We start from the raw sequence: 16947 nt of genomic DNA on the forward strand, positions 1-16947 counted from the left end.
AAATGCGTGAGGAATTGTTTTACATACATGCCTTGCTTACAAGAAAATTATCGTTATATTTGTTACTTTGTTGTTTTGTAGCTGATATTTTAATGATTCACGTTTATAGTCCAGCATGGGAGATGATGACAGTATCATGTCCCGGCTGTTTAATACGAAGGCTCTGTTAGGGATAGTTGTTGGAGCTGGAGCTTCCTATGGGATATATAAACTTGTGGCGAGTGGGAAGAGTGATGCTAATAATGTCAAGAAATCCAAAAACGACAACGGGACGAGTGAGAGTGGTCCCGAAAGGGACGCTTCCAGTGGAGGTAGAGTGTTTCTACAGCCGGGTACGCTGCTGGCCAAGGTTTCTGAGCTAAATCTACTTCATCATAGCGAGAGCCGGGCCGCGAATATTCCATCAAGTAAGATCAACGAACAAAGTCGCTTTTAAAAATAAGTTTAAACAGCTTTCATCCTAGGCGCTAGCTAAGTGTTGGAGCTTCCTAGAAGCTACCGAGACTTTGAAAGTTATGAAATGTGCTATCCAGCAAGCTAGATACTCATCTTTAAAAAAATAGAACGCTAGACTAGCTAAATTAGCAATCCAACTACATTGTTATCGATAGCTAGCTAGTGATTTAGCTAGCTGTCTGCCGTAAATTCTAGACCTATTCTTCAGCTAGCTACTTCTTACCTTAGATAACGAGGTAGGCTTCTAACTACCGACACATTAGCGTACGTGGCTAGCTTTGAATATGATTAGCTAACATTTTTGTGCCACAGGTTAGCTCATTAACTTAAATTTTAGTGTCACAGGTTAGTATCTGATTAATGTAAAATTAGCTAGCTTAGGCTATGTATTCTAAATTCAAACATAATTTAATTTAATGTGAATACTTAATTAGTAAATATAAATCTTCCCATTTAAAATGAATGGAAAATAATAATAGCATTTACAGAATGTTTCATCTCCAGGAGAGATTTTATCTCAGTCTCCTGGCAACCTGCAGCCGCATCACATAGAGATGCTCCTCTCACTGCTGGAGACGAATTCCAACCCTTCTGACAGAATGCAAATCTTGGTTACACTTGGCAACGCTGCTGCCTTCTCTGTCAATCAGGTATGGCAGTTCTCTACCAGCTCAGAGCTGTTCTGTGATTGTAACGTGAGCCATGCTGCTCTGGCATATGGGCTTTTCCTTATGGAGTTATCAAACTGTCATAGTTACATGGCTGTAAATGTTTAATAGTTTCGAGACTCTTGTCTTAAGGGTAACCAGCTGAGAGGCATCAATTGTAAAGCGCTTTGGATAAAAGCGCTATATAAATGCAGTCCATTTACCATTTACCATGTCCTGCCCTCATTCTCTAGGACATTATTCGTGAATTGGGTGGCCTCCACAAGATTGCCAGTCTGCTGTCAGATCCTGTGCCCGATACCAGAGTACACTGTTTGAATGCTCTGAATAATTTGAGCATGAATGTTAGGAACCAAGAGCAATTGAAGGTAAGCACATGCAGCACTGTATAATGAATCCAGTGTCTTTCTTGTATGTAGTGTCAAAGATAAAGAGGTTTAATTCCAGAAGCAACAATCAAATATACTGTTATTTAACATCACCCCCAGTTAACATTGATGTACGTTCTGATTCGCTTCAGTGTGAGTATTGTTCTGCAGGTCTATGTGCCACAGGTTCTGGAGTTGATAGAAATGTCACCAGTGAACTCTGACCTTCAGCTGGCTTCTCTGAGACTGCTGACCAACATGTCTGTCACAAATAACCACCAACACCTGATGAAGAATTCTATAACCCTCTTTTTGTCTCTGCTGGTTGTAAGCAATGAAGAGATGCAGGTATGCATGAATATAATAGCGGTCAGACATGCAGTAGTGGACATACCGTACAATAGATGTGCTACACATAGTAATATGTAGTGGGATGCCTTCAGCACTTGTGTTCGAAGTCAAGCAATCTTCCTTCAATATTTGGATCTGTGTTTATCACAATTAGTGTGAAATAGTGGTTGTGATTGGTTGAAAAACACTACACCTAATGTGTATCACTACGGTAGTGGTCTGTGCTATTTGCAGCATATGGGTAACCTGTAACAAAAAAATTAACATCTCAGTCTGACCATAAGACTGGAAGCAAACTACAGTTTCTTTTTCTGTGGACATGATCTTGATGTGCAACCAAGATCATTGTTTTAGAAGATTGATATTTACTCAGAGCGTGAATGCATTTTAAAGTGTATTGACATTTAGATGTATGATGTGTGCAAATAGTTATGGCAGCTCCACTGATAACATACTCTCGGGAAATCCAAACTGTACACAAGTAACATGAGGAGCAGTGATGCTTGCGTGTATACTGACTTCAATGCTGCCGCAGTTATATATGTGTGTCCTGCCTATAAGTAGGTCGTTGTGTGGGACAGGGAAAGGATTAAATTGATGAAGGTCTCCAGGTGTGAACAAAATGTAATACCAATTTCCATTCTCATTTCAGATTCAGGTTTTAAAGGTACTTGTGAACTTGTCTGCCAATCCAGATATGATGGAGGACATCGTCCAAGCCCAGGTGAGTGTGGTTTTGTCGGAATCGGAACACGTTTGTGCTCGTTCTGGAACACAGTGTCCTCCTGCAGCAGGGGGGACACACATTGTATCCAGATGAAACAACCAGATCTTCATGCCTCACCTGCTGCTGCAGCTCAGCTGTGGTCAGCCCGGAGACACATGGGTGATTGATGGGTGTCTGGGCAACACTGTACGTGCCTCTCTCCCCTTTTAAGATTTGCATTCCGTTAGCTGGACCAGGAATATCTGCTAACACCCGGACCAGCGGATTGAACCGGTATTGCGTGGCTTGGAACAGAAATAAATCTTCTGTCTTTAAACCGCGCTGATCTCCCATTAATTTATATTAGGCCGTTGAACTGAAGCCGCTGTCAGTGATTGGATAATGCTGATGCATATTTGGCAGACATCTGACGTGCAGGCAGTATTCAAACATACGCTTGGCCTCCTGGACCCGTTCTTTAGTGGCAGCGTGTGGTATTGTGTATTTGTGGCTGTACAGAGTTTAGCAGCAGGGTTCCATATTTGTGTCCGTATTTGTGTCTCTGTGCTTAGCAACGGGGGTTGTCTGTATTTGCGGTGTTTTGGCGGCAGCGGCGACGTGTCGCTGTGCGTTTCAGGCGCCGGCGTCCCTCGTCCTGCTGTTCGACGGCTGCACGAACGCGCCGGTGCTCCTGCGGCTGCTCACCTTCGTGGCGAACCTGAGGACCTGGACGCCGTCCGCGCAGGTCGCCGACGCGCTGCGGCGCGGCAAGGACTCGCTGTACTGCGTGCTGCTGGCCCCGCCCTCCCAGCTCCACCACAGGCTGCCGCTGCTGCTGTCGCACCCCGACGACCAGGTCAGGACACAGGCGGCCCACCTCCTCGCCTAGAATGCGACCAGTCCGTGCCTTTCAAGAGGCGAGGCCCGCCATTTTGACCTCCTCCCCCCTCCCTCCAGGCCTCGCAGGTGTGCAGTTCATTTTAAGGATATGGCGGAGACTTAGCTGTGACAACAGCTCACCCTGGGGTGTATTTTTTTGTTTGTTTCTGAAGTGACCCCCCCTCACCCTTGATCCACTGCCAAATATCACAAAGCAAAAAGAATGTGTCCCAAACCTCTGGTTTTTCCCCCCTCTTCCCACACAGAGCTACAGCTTTGGTTGCTGTGGTTTGCACAGTAAAGCAAGCCAGAGGGATGTACTGGTTGTGCAGGGGTAAAATGGGGAAACACACTTGCATGCCTTCAGTTGCCATGGCACTGGTGTGTCACAAGGACTCTCAGCAGGTCCTAACTGTGTTCTCAGGCTGGTTTTCCTGATCAGAGATGCCAAGAGAGACAGCTAATGTGCAATTTTTGGATGTTGTGTCCTTGTTGATCAGTAGGAATGCTAGAAAAATGTTTTGGTTTGTTCAACGTAGTAGTTTGCGTTTTTTTGTGTTCCATTTGTTTTGTTTGGGTTAGAATGAATCGGAATAGAATGCAGAATGATTGCTTTTAAACAATAAATGATTTTGAATGCGTGAAAATGCATGTTTTGTTGCATGTTTTCTCTATACATCTCCAATTGGTGGTGAGCTTATACCTTCGTGGTGAAGCACTTTCAGATAGTGAAAGGCAGTCTTATTGCAACCCGTCGTTATTAATAGAAAATGATTTCACAAACTCGCTTTTAAAAATAAGTTTAAACAGCTTTCATCCTACGCGCTAGCTAAATGTTGTAGCTTCCTGGAAGCTACCGATACTTTGAAAGTCACGAACTGTGCTAACAAGCAAACTGGAACCTAATCTCTAGAAAAAAACAGAACAAGATGTTTTCTTTCTCTATCATAAAGCCCTTGTGAACACACAGATATTCAACACCTGTATGTATTTACAAATCAATTATGGGAAGGTGCTGGAGCCAACGGAACAGTTCCACCTGCACTGGCCTGGGCTGAACTCCAGTAGTAGGACTGAAAAGAGACTTAAAATCAGAAGTGCAGTTGAAATATAGAATGCTACACTGGGTCACATTACAGGGCCCCGTTTCATGAAGCAGGATTACAGAGTTAGCTGGATAACTAAACTCTACAAAGTAACTCTCTGAAGTAAAAAGCCGTTCCGGGTTTTACTCAGTGCAGATATCCAGTTATCCACCGTAATACTTATTCATGAAATACTCCTCAGATCAGGTCTTCTGAAATCTGCCTTATTGGACATAAGAAAAACAGCCACATTTTGAATGATTTTATTCAAATTACATTTTTTTTATTTATAAAATCAAAGATGGCTTAGCAAGTAAAAAAGCTTGGGCTGTGTACTACGTACATAGCAGAGTACCATTATATTTACACAAACTGTACACATCATACACCGTTTGCAGTCTGGACATTAAATGGAAGCCAAAACTGGTAATAAAAGGGTGTGGGGCAACAAGTTTTAGTACATACAGCAAAATTACCTTTTGCTTAAACAATATTTATCATCCAATGCACTGTAAAATGTGGGGCATCTTCAAAGAACCAAATGCATACATTCACTTGTCTGCATTCACAACCATACTGAATACTGAGACATGACCCAATTTAAATATACTGAAGCACAAATGAACAGCAATCTGCACTGAAGATTTAAATATTGTTATTACCTTCGTTATTATGAATGTAATGTCAAGCGTTGTGAGAATCAATCACCCTGTCAATCAAAACAACATCAGAAGGGTAATGAGTTTTTTCCAAAATTCTTTTCAAGATGCATTCTGCAGTGTCCACCAGTCGTCTTAAATTCTCCATCATTTAGGCCAGGGAGGCTCACACCTGGCCCTCAGAAGTACTGCTGGTTTTCATTTGTCCTCTCTAATCAGGACTGAGTCAAGCCTGGGATATCAGGTGTGTTAAATCTCTGCCCAATCAATGGCATTAATCGTTCAATGAACCATCAGGTAAAAAAAAAAGAAACGCAGCGGTACTGCTGGCTGCGAGGGCCAGATTTGAGTATCCCTGATGTATGCTAATTAGCTGTCCCGTTACTGAGACTGATAATGATTCTGTTACAAGCTAACATTTTAGCGGTGGAAGGGTAACCTAAGAATGGACAGGCCCTTCAGATATGCAAACTGCATTGAACTGGAGAAAACATACATTACCCAGAAGGAACACATATTAAAATGAAAATGATATTTTAGCAAACCTTTAACTCAAAAACAGTTGCGGATAATAATAGCCATTGCAAAATACTGTAAGAACTTTGTGATCAGAGGCATTTAAAATGCCATGGCAAGACCGAATTGAGATATTCTAGTTATTCATATAATATGAAATTTTTGATGTTCAGGATATTTTAAACATTGCAGTGCCAGTGTTGATGGTGTATTGTTTAATTTGTGAATTCTCTCAGTTTAAGAAATTTCTAAAAAAAAAAAAAAAAAAAAAAGCCAAAAACCTTTAAAAGCAAATTGAATGTCCCGCTTGATCAGTGAAATCTCAAATATCACTGTTGACATGTGAAAGATGCAGAAGAAGCCTGTCTTATCTTGAGCGTTTCATCAGCCAATGTCGGAGCATTACATGCAACGAGTTTCCAAGGACGGAAAAGCAATGACATGTTTGAACAGACACTTCAGTCTTAATACTACCAATTATTAATAAATAATAACCCTCCATTGTAACCTACTAGGTTACAGCTGTGCAGACGAGCTGAACCTCTAAAGTTATGAACCTATATTGTGGCTCATTTGGATCTGATTAAATTCAATAAAATGAGAATTAAACCTCAAGAAAAACAAGTTGTGGAAAAACTCTTGACCTTAAACATAAGGAAGTAAGATCGCCAACATTCTTAACCATAATAAAAATTCACGATGAACTCCCATATTCTAAAAGAGGGATTCAGAAGTACTACAATTCTGTAAATCGGTATCCGTATACAACCATTAATCAAAAACATTAGCTTTAGAAAAGATATTTAAAATAACCTACCATTGTTTTCAGGCATCAACATCGCGTTGTGGTTACGTAGTGTATGTAGTAAATAAAATATTATTTTTCCTTACATAGGTAAGCGACTGCCATTTAAAATTAGCACTGAGAAGGAAGGGATAGATTTAGGCATAATTTTGTTTGAGACAACTGTTCACTGCAAAATTAAACGCATTGTAATGGAAATTCCATTTCCTGCCACTTTGTACGGCTGCTCCGGATTCGTCCTGATAATTAGTACCGTATTCAGTAATAAAGTGCCCAGAATCACACTCCTCAATTCCAACTCCAACCAGGGAGAACAAATGCGGCTTTGGGTCCATTCATTCAAACACCTCTTCAGAATTCAGCACTCTGGATTCTCCATGCTTCAACACAAAGAACTTCTCTTGACTGAGCCCATACCTCTCCATTGCTTCCTTCAGTTTCATTGGGGGTTCCAAGTAATACTGGAAAACAACAAAAATGGTATTATTATGAGCATTGCACTTCAGCATTTAGCAGACGCTCCAATCCAGAGAGTAAACAGCTTACATTTTTACATCCACACCATTTATACAGCTGGATACTTCACCGAATTTGCAACAAGCATCTTGCTCAACAGTATAACAGCAGCACCCCAGCAGGGGATCGAACCTACAACCTTTGAGTTACAAGCCCATTACCTTTACACTGCCACCCGAGAACTAAAGAACAACAACATGTCTGCCTTATCTTGTAAAAACTGTTTTCTCTTAATCACTTGGTCTTTTATGGACAGTGAGTGCAATTTTGAAAGAAAAAAAAAGCAATGCCCTGGAACTTTTTCAGGCGCCTGTATGGATTACTGCACCTGTAAGCAGAAATTCCAGACAAAGAGCCGATCCGAGGCCTGCTGATGGGATAATTGCCTGGATACTGCCTGTTCAAACAGGGCCGAGTGAGAAGCACAGCGAGCCTACACTCGGCCGGGCTGCCGTGGGAGAGGACGCAGTCAGATGAGTTTCGGCTAGCTTCCCGGCCCCGGGGCAACACCGTCCGCAACGGTAATAAACAAACCGAGGGGGAAAAACTCTAACCGTCCCGCAGACCCACCTGTCATCAACTATCTTCCTTAGCTTCACTTCCTTAACTGCAGGGGAGAGCACCACAGCTTGGAAAATATGCTCCTGCTTGCATTCTCCCCATTAAGACAGCATGAGTATTTACTTGGCAGAAAACCTGAAATATCCTGTTACTCATGCAAAGCTTGCTGAGCAGAACTAATTTGGAAAATAATTAGGAAACTATTTTCAAAGGGGCTTACAGTATTTTACTGCATGGCAGCATCATGCGGAAAAGGCCAAGATCTGTTTAAGTGCTTTTCCATACGAGATATAGATCCTTCTTGCCTGAGAGAAGATCATATGCACTCAGCCATCACATGACAATGTGGAAAAGTAGGTCTCTGAGCATGCCTTTGTTCATTCATAAAAGTGAACTTATTTCCAAAATAAAACTGACTTAATTTACTGCAGATAATCCCTTCATCTAACCTTCACAGATGACTGGCATTATAATGCTGTACTGCACATTCAACTGTGCCAGTCCCATTATTCACACATGAAGCAAGTCTCACATTAGCTATATAAATGCTTCACTGCTGGTCACACGAAACAGCAACAACTTTGCATATGAACAGTACCCATACAGTGCTAAAATAAATAAAAATCATCAGATAGGAGCTATAGCATTGACAAATACAGTGTACCAGATCCTTCCAGAGCGTGGCAAACCTGAATAGCAGTCATAGACATACATAAAACAAAGACTCTCCTTTTCTTCATTTTGGTGACTATATTGACTTATGAAACTGGACCGCCTCCTATGCAGGTCCTAATTGGTTACTGAGGGATAGCATCCACTTCTATCGACTGCAGTCCTGGTGTTGGAACTGTGCAGCCATTGCAGGTAGAGTGCAGGATCTCAGCTGACTAGTAACCAGAGTTGATGCCGACGCTCCATGAAGCAACTGACCCAATCCCTCCATGGGTGGCGCTATGGTCAGTTACACATCAGCCCAAAGGACTCCCTGCCACATGCAGTCAGGATTAAATTCAGGAGCGTGAGGTGCATCACAGACCCAACGCTGGTGTTTTAGCTGTGCAGTCACCTGGGAGGCCCCAGAGCCATACCTCTATGATGCAGCCTCTTGTTTCAGTGGAGTAGGAAAAAATGTTGTGTAACTTTGACCTCAGAGGAACCAAAGAGATGTCAAACCAGCGCAGCTTATATAAACTGACAAGTTGTGACTTCACTGATCTGACACTTTTCAAAACCAGTTTTGCAAAGTCAGTCATAACATGCTGAACACTTACCTCATAAGCCAGAGCAAAAGTCCCCCAGTGTATTGCCACGGAGTGTTTGGCCTGAATGTCAATGTGAATGCGCACCGCTTCCTCTGGGTCCACGTGCTGCGACTGCATCACATTCCTGCAGGAAAATGAGCTTCCGGGTCATTACAAGCGCAGCGGTATGAAAGTCTACATGCAAAGTAGTCACGGATGCATAAGCACTGAGAAATGATACGTGAGGTGCCTAGAGACTGATGTGCAGGGATTATGATTCTATAGTGCAAAAACCAAACAAAACTCTTCCTGGACACAATACATTACATTAAATTTATTTGGCAGACTCTGTGCTTACAAAAGGTCATTGGAACAACTACAAAACACAGGTCAGATAAGGTACAATACTCATTATGTAATAGTTATTCATAGCCATGAACACATTAAATCCAGTTCACACAGTAAGCATAGGCTAGGTCAGAGAGTAATGTTATGTCAAACTAGGAGGCATGACAACAAGCTACAACATCAAGATAACGAAAGCCCCCGAAGGCTGCTTGGCCTCACCTGGGTAGGTATGCCCCAATGGGAATGGCGGCCAGGTCAAAGGGCCCGAATCGTTTCCCAATCTCCTCGAAGACGGAGCAGTAGCCAGTGTCCCCCGCGAAGAAGAAGCGGTTGCAGGGTCCCAGGACAGACCAGCTGCCCCAAAGCGCCTTGTTATCGTCCAGCGGGGTGCGCTTGCACCAGTGCTGGGACGGGGTGCAGACAAACGTGACCTCGTCGTGGCCCGGCACGCAGTTCTCCTCCCACCAGTCCAGCTCGATGACGTTCTCGCAGCCGCACTTCTGCATCCAGTCCAGCAGGCCGAGGGGCACGAACCAGCGCAGGTCCCCACCGAAGCGCTCGTTCAGGCTGGCCACCGAGCCGGCGTCCAGGTGGTCATAGTGCGTGTGGCTGATGAGCACCGCGTGGATCCTGGGCAGCTGGGCCACCGTGCAGGCTGGGTCCCGGAAGCGCTTGGGCCCCACGAACTGCAGCGGCGACGCCCTCTGGCTGAACACGGGGTCGGTCAGCACCACCAAGTCATCCATCTCCACTAAAACGGTGGCGTGGCCCAGCCAGGTGACTCTCATCCCAGAGCCAGTCTGGCCCACCTGCTGGGGGTTCTGGACGAAGTAGGGCTCCAGCACCGGCAGCTCCCTGTCCAGCACCTGAACCACACAGTCACATGATCACACGAAGACACAGTCACGTGACCGCATGGGCACACAGGCACAAGATCACCCGTGAGGATGCAGCCTTTCAGACAGGGGGCTGAAAACAAGCACCACAAGCAAGGGGGACCGACTCCATTGTGAAGCCAAGGATATAAGGAAGTGCACTGAAAATCATCACTGCAATAAACTTGTGTCAGACAGGCCTACATCACATGAGGAGATACAACTGTAAAGCAAACAAAAGAATACTGAACCTTCCACATTCTTATTAAGCACTGCCTTCCACAGCTGAGCACCAGCATTCAAATCAAGGAAGAACAAAGTTCCACATGAGTGAACAAGATCACCTTTCTGTGGACACTGAACTGCATTGAACAATATAACAAATTTTGCCTTGCAGCCAAGCAATGCATCATATTTAAAACTGGTTGGTTGCCTAACATTTACACCAACAGCTATATTTAGACAGCTGGTTGAAGTCCAGACCTACACATCTTGGCTTTACTTTTGAACCTCAAGCTGGCAGATTTCCCTTTAAAAAATAGCACTTATCTAACTGGCTTCACACTAAAGCAGAAGAAATCTTTTCAAAATGGAAGGCAAAAAGGGATACCATAAGTACTGTTTGAGATTAGGGATATTACAACGGCTGTAACTGCTTGGGCGTGACTGTGTTGGGGACAGAAGCAAGGCTACCTCTTTGGAGCTGGGGACCTGGCTGTTGTTTTTCTCCAGCACGAAGAACCTGAAGAAAGTGGCATATGAGGGGAATTTCCACGTTGGCCAGGGGTTGATGAAGCGCCCGTGCTTGTCCCGCCTGGACTTGGTGACGTCCTCCTCCAGCCGGTAGTCCAGGCGGAAGCTTTTGCGGGAGGAACGGGAGGAGCTGCTTTTCCGAGACTCTTGGGCAGACCCGTCCCGAGGTCTCGTGGTGGCCTGCTCGCCCCCCTCAGCCTTCGGGCTGCCCCCATCCACGAGGTTCCTCTCCTCCTCCTCCACCTTCTCCATTGGCTGAATGAGTGTTCTGGACCTGGATGTGACACATTCCGAAATTAGTATTCTGTCTGAGCTGTGGTCTATGTAACAGAGCAACAGCCTGCCCTTAACGGCTTTGTTCTGCTCTTCTACACTCAGCTGTTTCAATTCATTTCATTTTCCCCAAAAGAAAAAGTTATACAAAAATAACCCAAAGGCTTTTTACTAAATACAAAGGAATGTTTGACATAATGTTAACCCACATCAGTCCATTAGGGGCAATGCACCAAGAGTTTTACAGGGGAAAGAGAGCTCATTGTGACTAAATTCTGGTAATGCCTGACCAGCTACAATAGAGGTCTGTGCACTAATCACAGGGAATGCATTTACAAGAGGTTAAAACAAGTCAATGGCTTTAAAAATTTTTTTTTTTACAAATGTGACAGTCCTGACTATGGCCTCTGTTGATACTGACCAAAACAAACACCTAAAGTGTCTAGCTCAGCTCAGTCTATGTTATCACTGGATTCTGAGATAGAAAAACACAATCAATTTCACAGTGATTACAGCAACTGTCATAAGACACTATGTTTAGGACTCTGCATGAGACCGGTAACCTGAGTGATTGTATGAACAGAATTTCTCTCAGCTAGAGATCCTTCTTGGTCTCTTCAAAATCATTGATGAATACTAAACTATTTTTTGTCCAAGTAAGGACTTTTAAAACACAAAATTATGGTAGCAAACATGACAAACTGATTGTACATTACTTGTATAGCATGCACCACATGTATATTATTTGCCAGTATTGTACTATGCATCATATAAACATCTGCGCATGTAATTATACCTTGTGGCTTATTACACCACAATTTACCATGCAAATATAGCACAACAATGCATCTTTTAACTCTTACACATCAGTAGGATTCAAAGCCTGGTAGAGCTTTACAGGAGAAGGAATGAAGGGCTTGGGCTTTTAAAATCTTAATATTACAAAAATGCACCCCAAGGCTACCTATATAATGGTCATTCAGTTCACTTTGCTGCGTCACTCTCTCTACAGTTTCAAATAAGACATTTCTTAATAATTACAGGTTTTAGAATTGTAAAAGCAATTACAAGAGTCATTCTCTCTTAATGGGGGGATTTCACTAAATCTAAAAAAGGTGTGACCAGAATTATGGAAAGCTCAACTCATTATTTGGAATGATTACAAACTGTGTGTGTGTGCATCTAAACTGCTAGTGTTACTTGTGCTGTAACACACACCATGACTAGTTCTTGGCAAAAATAATTGTAACAATCATTAGTGATGACTGATGATATTCATTTTTTCCCCATTTGCATCAAAAAACACCACACCCTGACAACAGAAACCACAGCCAATTTAATTCTGGTGAGCAGGACATTAAGTTTCCCGAGGGAGTAAGAACATGCACTGTTGCTATGATAATACACCCGACTGCCCACAAACACTAAAATCCTAATGGCTAGAGTACCTCTTACAACAGACAGATGAGCCATCACACTGAGCTTAGTGCTGCGGTACAGGAAGAAAATGTGGGCCTGGTACTGTACAGCAACACAGCCCCAGATCGACTGTGTAGAGATGGGTGGACTATGGCCACCTAATAGTATCTCGGCAGGGCACACCTATTTGTCTGGTTGGCTCTGCAATGACTGTACATGTGTCGCTTTAGTCCTGGCACACCTAGTTCTCTTCAGGCCCACAACTTCTGTCTATGCTGCTGCCCAAGATATAACGCAGGAGATATTAGTGCGCAATGCAAATGTGTCAGTTGTTTTGCTGTTCACAGCAGAGTTAGTGGGAGGCAGGACAGGAAATGTCTAGACAGGTTTTGAATATTTATCACAGGTCATGATAGCAACACAAGGGGCCTGTTTGAACAGAACAACTGGTATATGGAAATAACATCTTCCTCATACTGATAAAACGAACCAACATTCTAATTTACTCATTTCAGAACAGATTTAAACTGTGCCCCATCACCTGATCGCAGGTTACACGAATATATTCTGAATTAAAACTGAGGTTTAAATGTATGCTATATATTAGAAATGATCGTAAAAGTGAATGTGTACTTTGCATTAGTAAAGATTATTAGTAGGCTAATTCGTTTATAGCTTTCATCGGATGGTCAATAAAATCCCTTGTTTTACACAATACACAACATGCACATGTATTTTTAAATCCCTACAAAGTAAAAGAAATTAAGTGCAAACTTGCTGTCAGAACACGATCTTGCTCAATAGTATGAGAAACGTGTGCATTTTTAAAATATGCGTTAATAAATGACACGCCTAAAGTGAAACAAGAGTACCTGCCGTCGTTAACGCAGCAGACGAACCGTATACATTTTTCTTCAGACATACTGGGACGGGCACAAGTGTTAACTTCTGCAAACAGCAGACCTGTGGCTATATTCGCTACAAATCTGCTAACGGAGGTGTTTCATACGGGCAATCATCCAAGTAAAATGAAAGTTCAGACAGCTTCACCATATCGGTTCACAAGTAACATTTCGATCGTTTCTGTGTTCTGCCGTCACCACTATTAACGGGACGCTAAAGATGCATCTGGGGAAAGAAGCTTGTGAATGTAACTTGCGTGTGCAACCAGCTCAAGCAAATGGGTAAATATACTTGAATGAAGTGCGAAACTTCTCCACCATGTACAAGCCGTTGATGAAAGCAGCTTTAAGACAAATAGTAAGCACCGGCCGTGAATACACGAGGGGGTAAGCAATACAAAGGAGGCTAACTGTTCCAATCGCCATCAAATGAGATTTGAATCACATTGTTCCATTAAAGAAACATAACGATAAATACAACGATGGAAGCTGAAGAATAAACGGAAGCCGTTCTCAGTTTTATTGCAGTAATTAACTGGCAATACGCTAAGTGTAATTAATCGAAAAAACTTGAAAATATTATTTCTGCAAACTAATAAGAGACGCTAATATATCTACATAAAGGCTTTAACGACACAACATAAAAACTTTACATCGCACCTGAATCGCTCCAATTTGCGATCAATAGAATACATACCTCAAAATTTCGCGTAGCCTAAATGGAGGACCGGATGCTTTTGCAAGTAAATCTTCGTTAGTGTGTCATTTGAAATAAAAGCATTTTAATCCCAAACAAGTTCTGGTACAGATCTCTGCACCTCCACTGGGCGCCGCAGTGCTGCTTCTGGACCAGCGACAAGTAACCAGTGAACGTTCTGATGCTGTTCTCCAGAAACAGAAGCACGTGACGACACCTAATAAGGAAATCTTTATTAACATAAAAATGGAGGTATATACATCTTTTACCTTCAGGCTTCCACTGGCATATGCTACAGGATTCATGTAAGCATAGAAAGCCCATATTCAAGTACAAAAAACGAATGATACTGTTTGGATACCACCGTCAAAACAGTGCATAACTATCCTATCACGTTTACTTAAGGAAGCCTCGTTGGTTTATGAAATAGTATAGGCTACGAAAGGCTGAAAATGCAATACTTATAATCGCAGATGAAACACCATCGTAAATTAGGCTACTAAAACGCGACAAGATTCACAGTACGATCTAAACAAAAGGCACCTCGTTAAAGCCTTGTTAGGCATAGCCATAAGGTTTGGGAAAATGGGGATTGAAATGGCAGCATATGGTTAACACAGAGGAAAATATTTTGGCCCCCATAGCCTATTGGCAATGAACCACTATATCATTTATAGATTTCAACTTACGGTATACCGTTGTTTACAGTTAAGAATTGTTACAGAGGGAAATCGCCTCATGTTTTGAATAAAGGAGGATTTGAATTACTCGCTAATGCTATTACGCCAAGTCAGATCTCAGAGCTTAAAATCTGAGCCCACATGAGCTCACAACGCAGGGCTGTTATTTACTTTTCTTCTCTCCTTTCGCAGGTTCTGAGGCATGTTCTTTTGCCACGTATTTGATTGTCACTGAGCACTTTTAACCATTTTCAGAGTAGATTTTTTTTTGGAAAGTTTTCTTTTCGAATATAAGTCGGCGTTCTAGAACTCCATTACTTACAATTTTCAGTTGTGATTGTTACATCAGCATTAGAATGTTCAGTTAAGAGAGCTCGAATCAGAAATATTTGTGAACTTACCCCTTAAAGCGGTTGCTTTGGCTTAATGCGTCAGAAAATGACTACATTGTTAATTGTATTACAAAATAGCCAAACCTGTATTATCACAGGCTGAAAGTGAAACCGTTACTTAACTCGTTAAATGTTAAAGATAATATGCTTGGACATATATAATGTGCTTGGCATGCTTTGAATCATGGGCCGTTCCTTCTTTTCTCCACACTTTTGGGTTTTCATTGCTTGCATAAAGGTTTATTTTGGTCTCTTATGTAAAAACTTTGTTCCAAAACTTCTGGCTCGTCTCAGTATTTTTTGTTGTCATTTTCTAATCTGGTGTTTCTATTCTACTGCTGATGAGAAAATGCATCTTGGCATCTATAATTCTGCTCTCAAAGTCTTCTGCATACAGTGACTAGTGATATTTTCACCCATGCCCACTGCTGGTAATGTCACTGACCATTATTTTAGGGCTTTTCTTCACAGCTCTTAGGATTTGTCCATCATCAACTGCAGTTGCCTTCCTTGGCCAGCCTGTATGGTGTTTATTTCTCAGTCCACCTGTAGTTGACATACCCAGTTTCTGTGCTAACCTGCTTCAGGAATTCTTCTGTTCTTTCCCCTCCACAATGAAAACAAAAGTTACAACAAAGACTAAACACTCACTGCCCAGACAGCATGCGACTCTGGGGCAATAAGCAGCACTGACTTCAGACCAGAATCGGCCAAGATCCAGTCTGGAGTTGCTTGCTATCAGGGTGCTCTTTTATGTGTGAACCATCAATGCAAAAATTAACACCTGTCAATCATCCGTTAATTTTGCACAGCTGTTGGGGAAAATCAATACAAAAACACCCGTTTCTGTAAAATGGTGAAACACGCAGGCTATGCATATTGAATACCATGGAAATTTCACTCTGCCGTTACCATGCTTTTGGAGGGCACTGTAAGTATACTATATCTAGCGGCTGTCAATAATCCTTGGCAAACCCACTAATTGAACTGACGAGGTTATATATAGTTTCGCTTGTCAGTGAAAGTGTCATAAGCTCGTCACTTTCGACCTTCTTCCCTGGTCATGACTTTCAAGACAGAGGAAGCACTGACAATATCCATCGAACCACACACATACCGCAACGTTACCAATTTTCCAAACTAAAGACTAGGTGACATAATTATATAGGAGGCTGATATAGGCCGCCGCCTAACCTAAAATTATGATGAACTTCCACATACTTTCTTAGTGTCAACACAACCAATAAACCCAGTCGACAGCAGAAACGTTCAACACACAAGGAAAAGATGGTCAGTACTTTTGAACCAATTGCTTACTTTGGGACCGAAGCGTCACAGGTTGATGAAGCAACCTGTAGCCATATTGGTAGGGTCACACACGTTCGTGCACGCTGTGCTGCTCGCATGACAAATGCCATAACACTCCTAAACCCGAAGAGCTGTTGAAATTGTGAAATAAACAACCATTTGAAATGATCAACCAGTATCAGCCGTTGGTTAGTTTGTAATCTTGAAGTCAGAAACTGTTAGCTACGCTAGCATATAGCTTGCCTAGCCGTAGCACTTATCAAAATTAGACTAACATAATAATGGAATAATGGTTTTCGCAACGTACCTTGCTGTAATGTAATATCTAGCCACGCCAGTAATGCATTAGGTTTTGCAGCCTGTAGTAGGTACAAGTCGCCCCACAGCCATGTACACGATACATAACGTTAGTGCAAATGAACAAATCGTACACCCCTGCAGTTCATATGCAGCAATACCGCTACTACAGCTAGCCACAAAACACATACG

General features: G+C 42.5%; 2 protein-coding genes across 5 annotated transcripts; one reads left to right on the top strand and one right to left on the bottom strand.

The window, feature by feature from the left end:
- Window positions 1-115: 115 nt before the first annotated feature.
- On the top strand, window positions 116-4077 carry armc10 (armadillo repeat containing 10). The gene is made up of 6 exons (XM_035424742.1): window positions 116-407; window positions 961-1106; window positions 1358-1492; window positions 1664-1840; window positions 2496-2567; window positions 3187-4077. Exons 1-6 carry the CDS (start codon window positions 116-118, stop codon window positions 3436-3438), a joined length of 1074 nt encoding a protein of 357 aa, XP_035280633.1. The 3' UTR covers window positions 3439-4077.
- A 683-nt stretch (window positions 4078-4760) lies between these two features.
- napepld (N-acyl phosphatidylethanolamine phospholipase D) lies at window positions 4761-16926 on the bottom strand. Of its 4 annotated transcripts, XM_035425367.1 has the most exons (6): window positions 16766-16926; window positions 16468-16589; window positions 10728-11061; window positions 9379-10025; window positions 8842-8956; window positions 4761-6954 (listed from the first exon to the last, which is right to left on the bottom strand). In XM_035425367.1, exons 2-6 carry the CDS (start codon window positions 16566-16568, stop codon window positions 6829-6831), a joined length of 1323 nt encoding a protein of 440 aa, XP_035281258.1. In that variant the 5' UTR covers window positions 16569-16589; window positions 16766-16926; the 3' UTR covers window positions 4761-6828. The 4 variants fall into 4 exon arrangements, with proteins under 4 accessions (XP_035281258.1, XP_035281259.1, XP_035281262.1 ...); XM_035425368.1 differs by lacking the exon at window positions 16468-16589 and having other exon boundaries at window positions 16766-16925; XM_035425371.1 differs by lacking the exons at window positions 16468-16589; window positions 16766-16926 and adding an exon at window positions 15596-15757.
- Window positions 16927-16947: the final 21 nt, after the last annotated feature.

This window comes from Anguilla anguilla, chromosome 7, assembly GCF_013347855.1.
Source record: "Anguilla anguilla isolate fAngAng1 chromosome 7, fAngAng1.pri, whole genome shotgun sequence".
NCBI classification, from domain to species: domain Eukaryota; kingdom Metazoa; phylum Chordata; class Actinopteri; order Anguilliformes; family Anguillidae; genus Anguilla; species Anguilla anguilla.

Bases quoted from the DNA above. Each gene is read 5' to 3' on its own strand.
- napepld (XM_035425367.1), bottom strand. From the start codon at position 16,568: ATGGCATTTGTCATGCGAGCAGCACAGCGTGCACGAACGTGTGTGACC. The intron at 8,957-9,378 runs GTGAGGCCAAGC...ATTTTCCTGCAG, and splicing joins ATTGGGGCATACCTACCCAG to GAATGTGATGCAGTCGCAGC. The intron at 6,955-8,841 runs GTAAGTGTTCAG...GTTGTTTTCCAG, and splicing joins CTTTTGCTCTGGCTTATGAG to TATTACTTGGAACCCCCAAT.
- armc10 (XM_035424742.1), top strand. From the start codon at position 116: ATGGGAGATGATGACAGTATCATGTCCCGGCTGTTTAATACGAAGGCT. The intron at 1,107-1,357 runs GTATGGCAGTTC...CTCATTCTCTAG, and splicing joins CTGCCTTCTCTGTCAATCAG to GACATTATTCGTGAATTGGG. The intron at 1,493-1,663 runs GTAAGCACATGC...ATTGTTCTGCAG, and splicing joins GGAACCAAGAGCAATTGAAG to GTCTATGTGCCACAGGTTCT.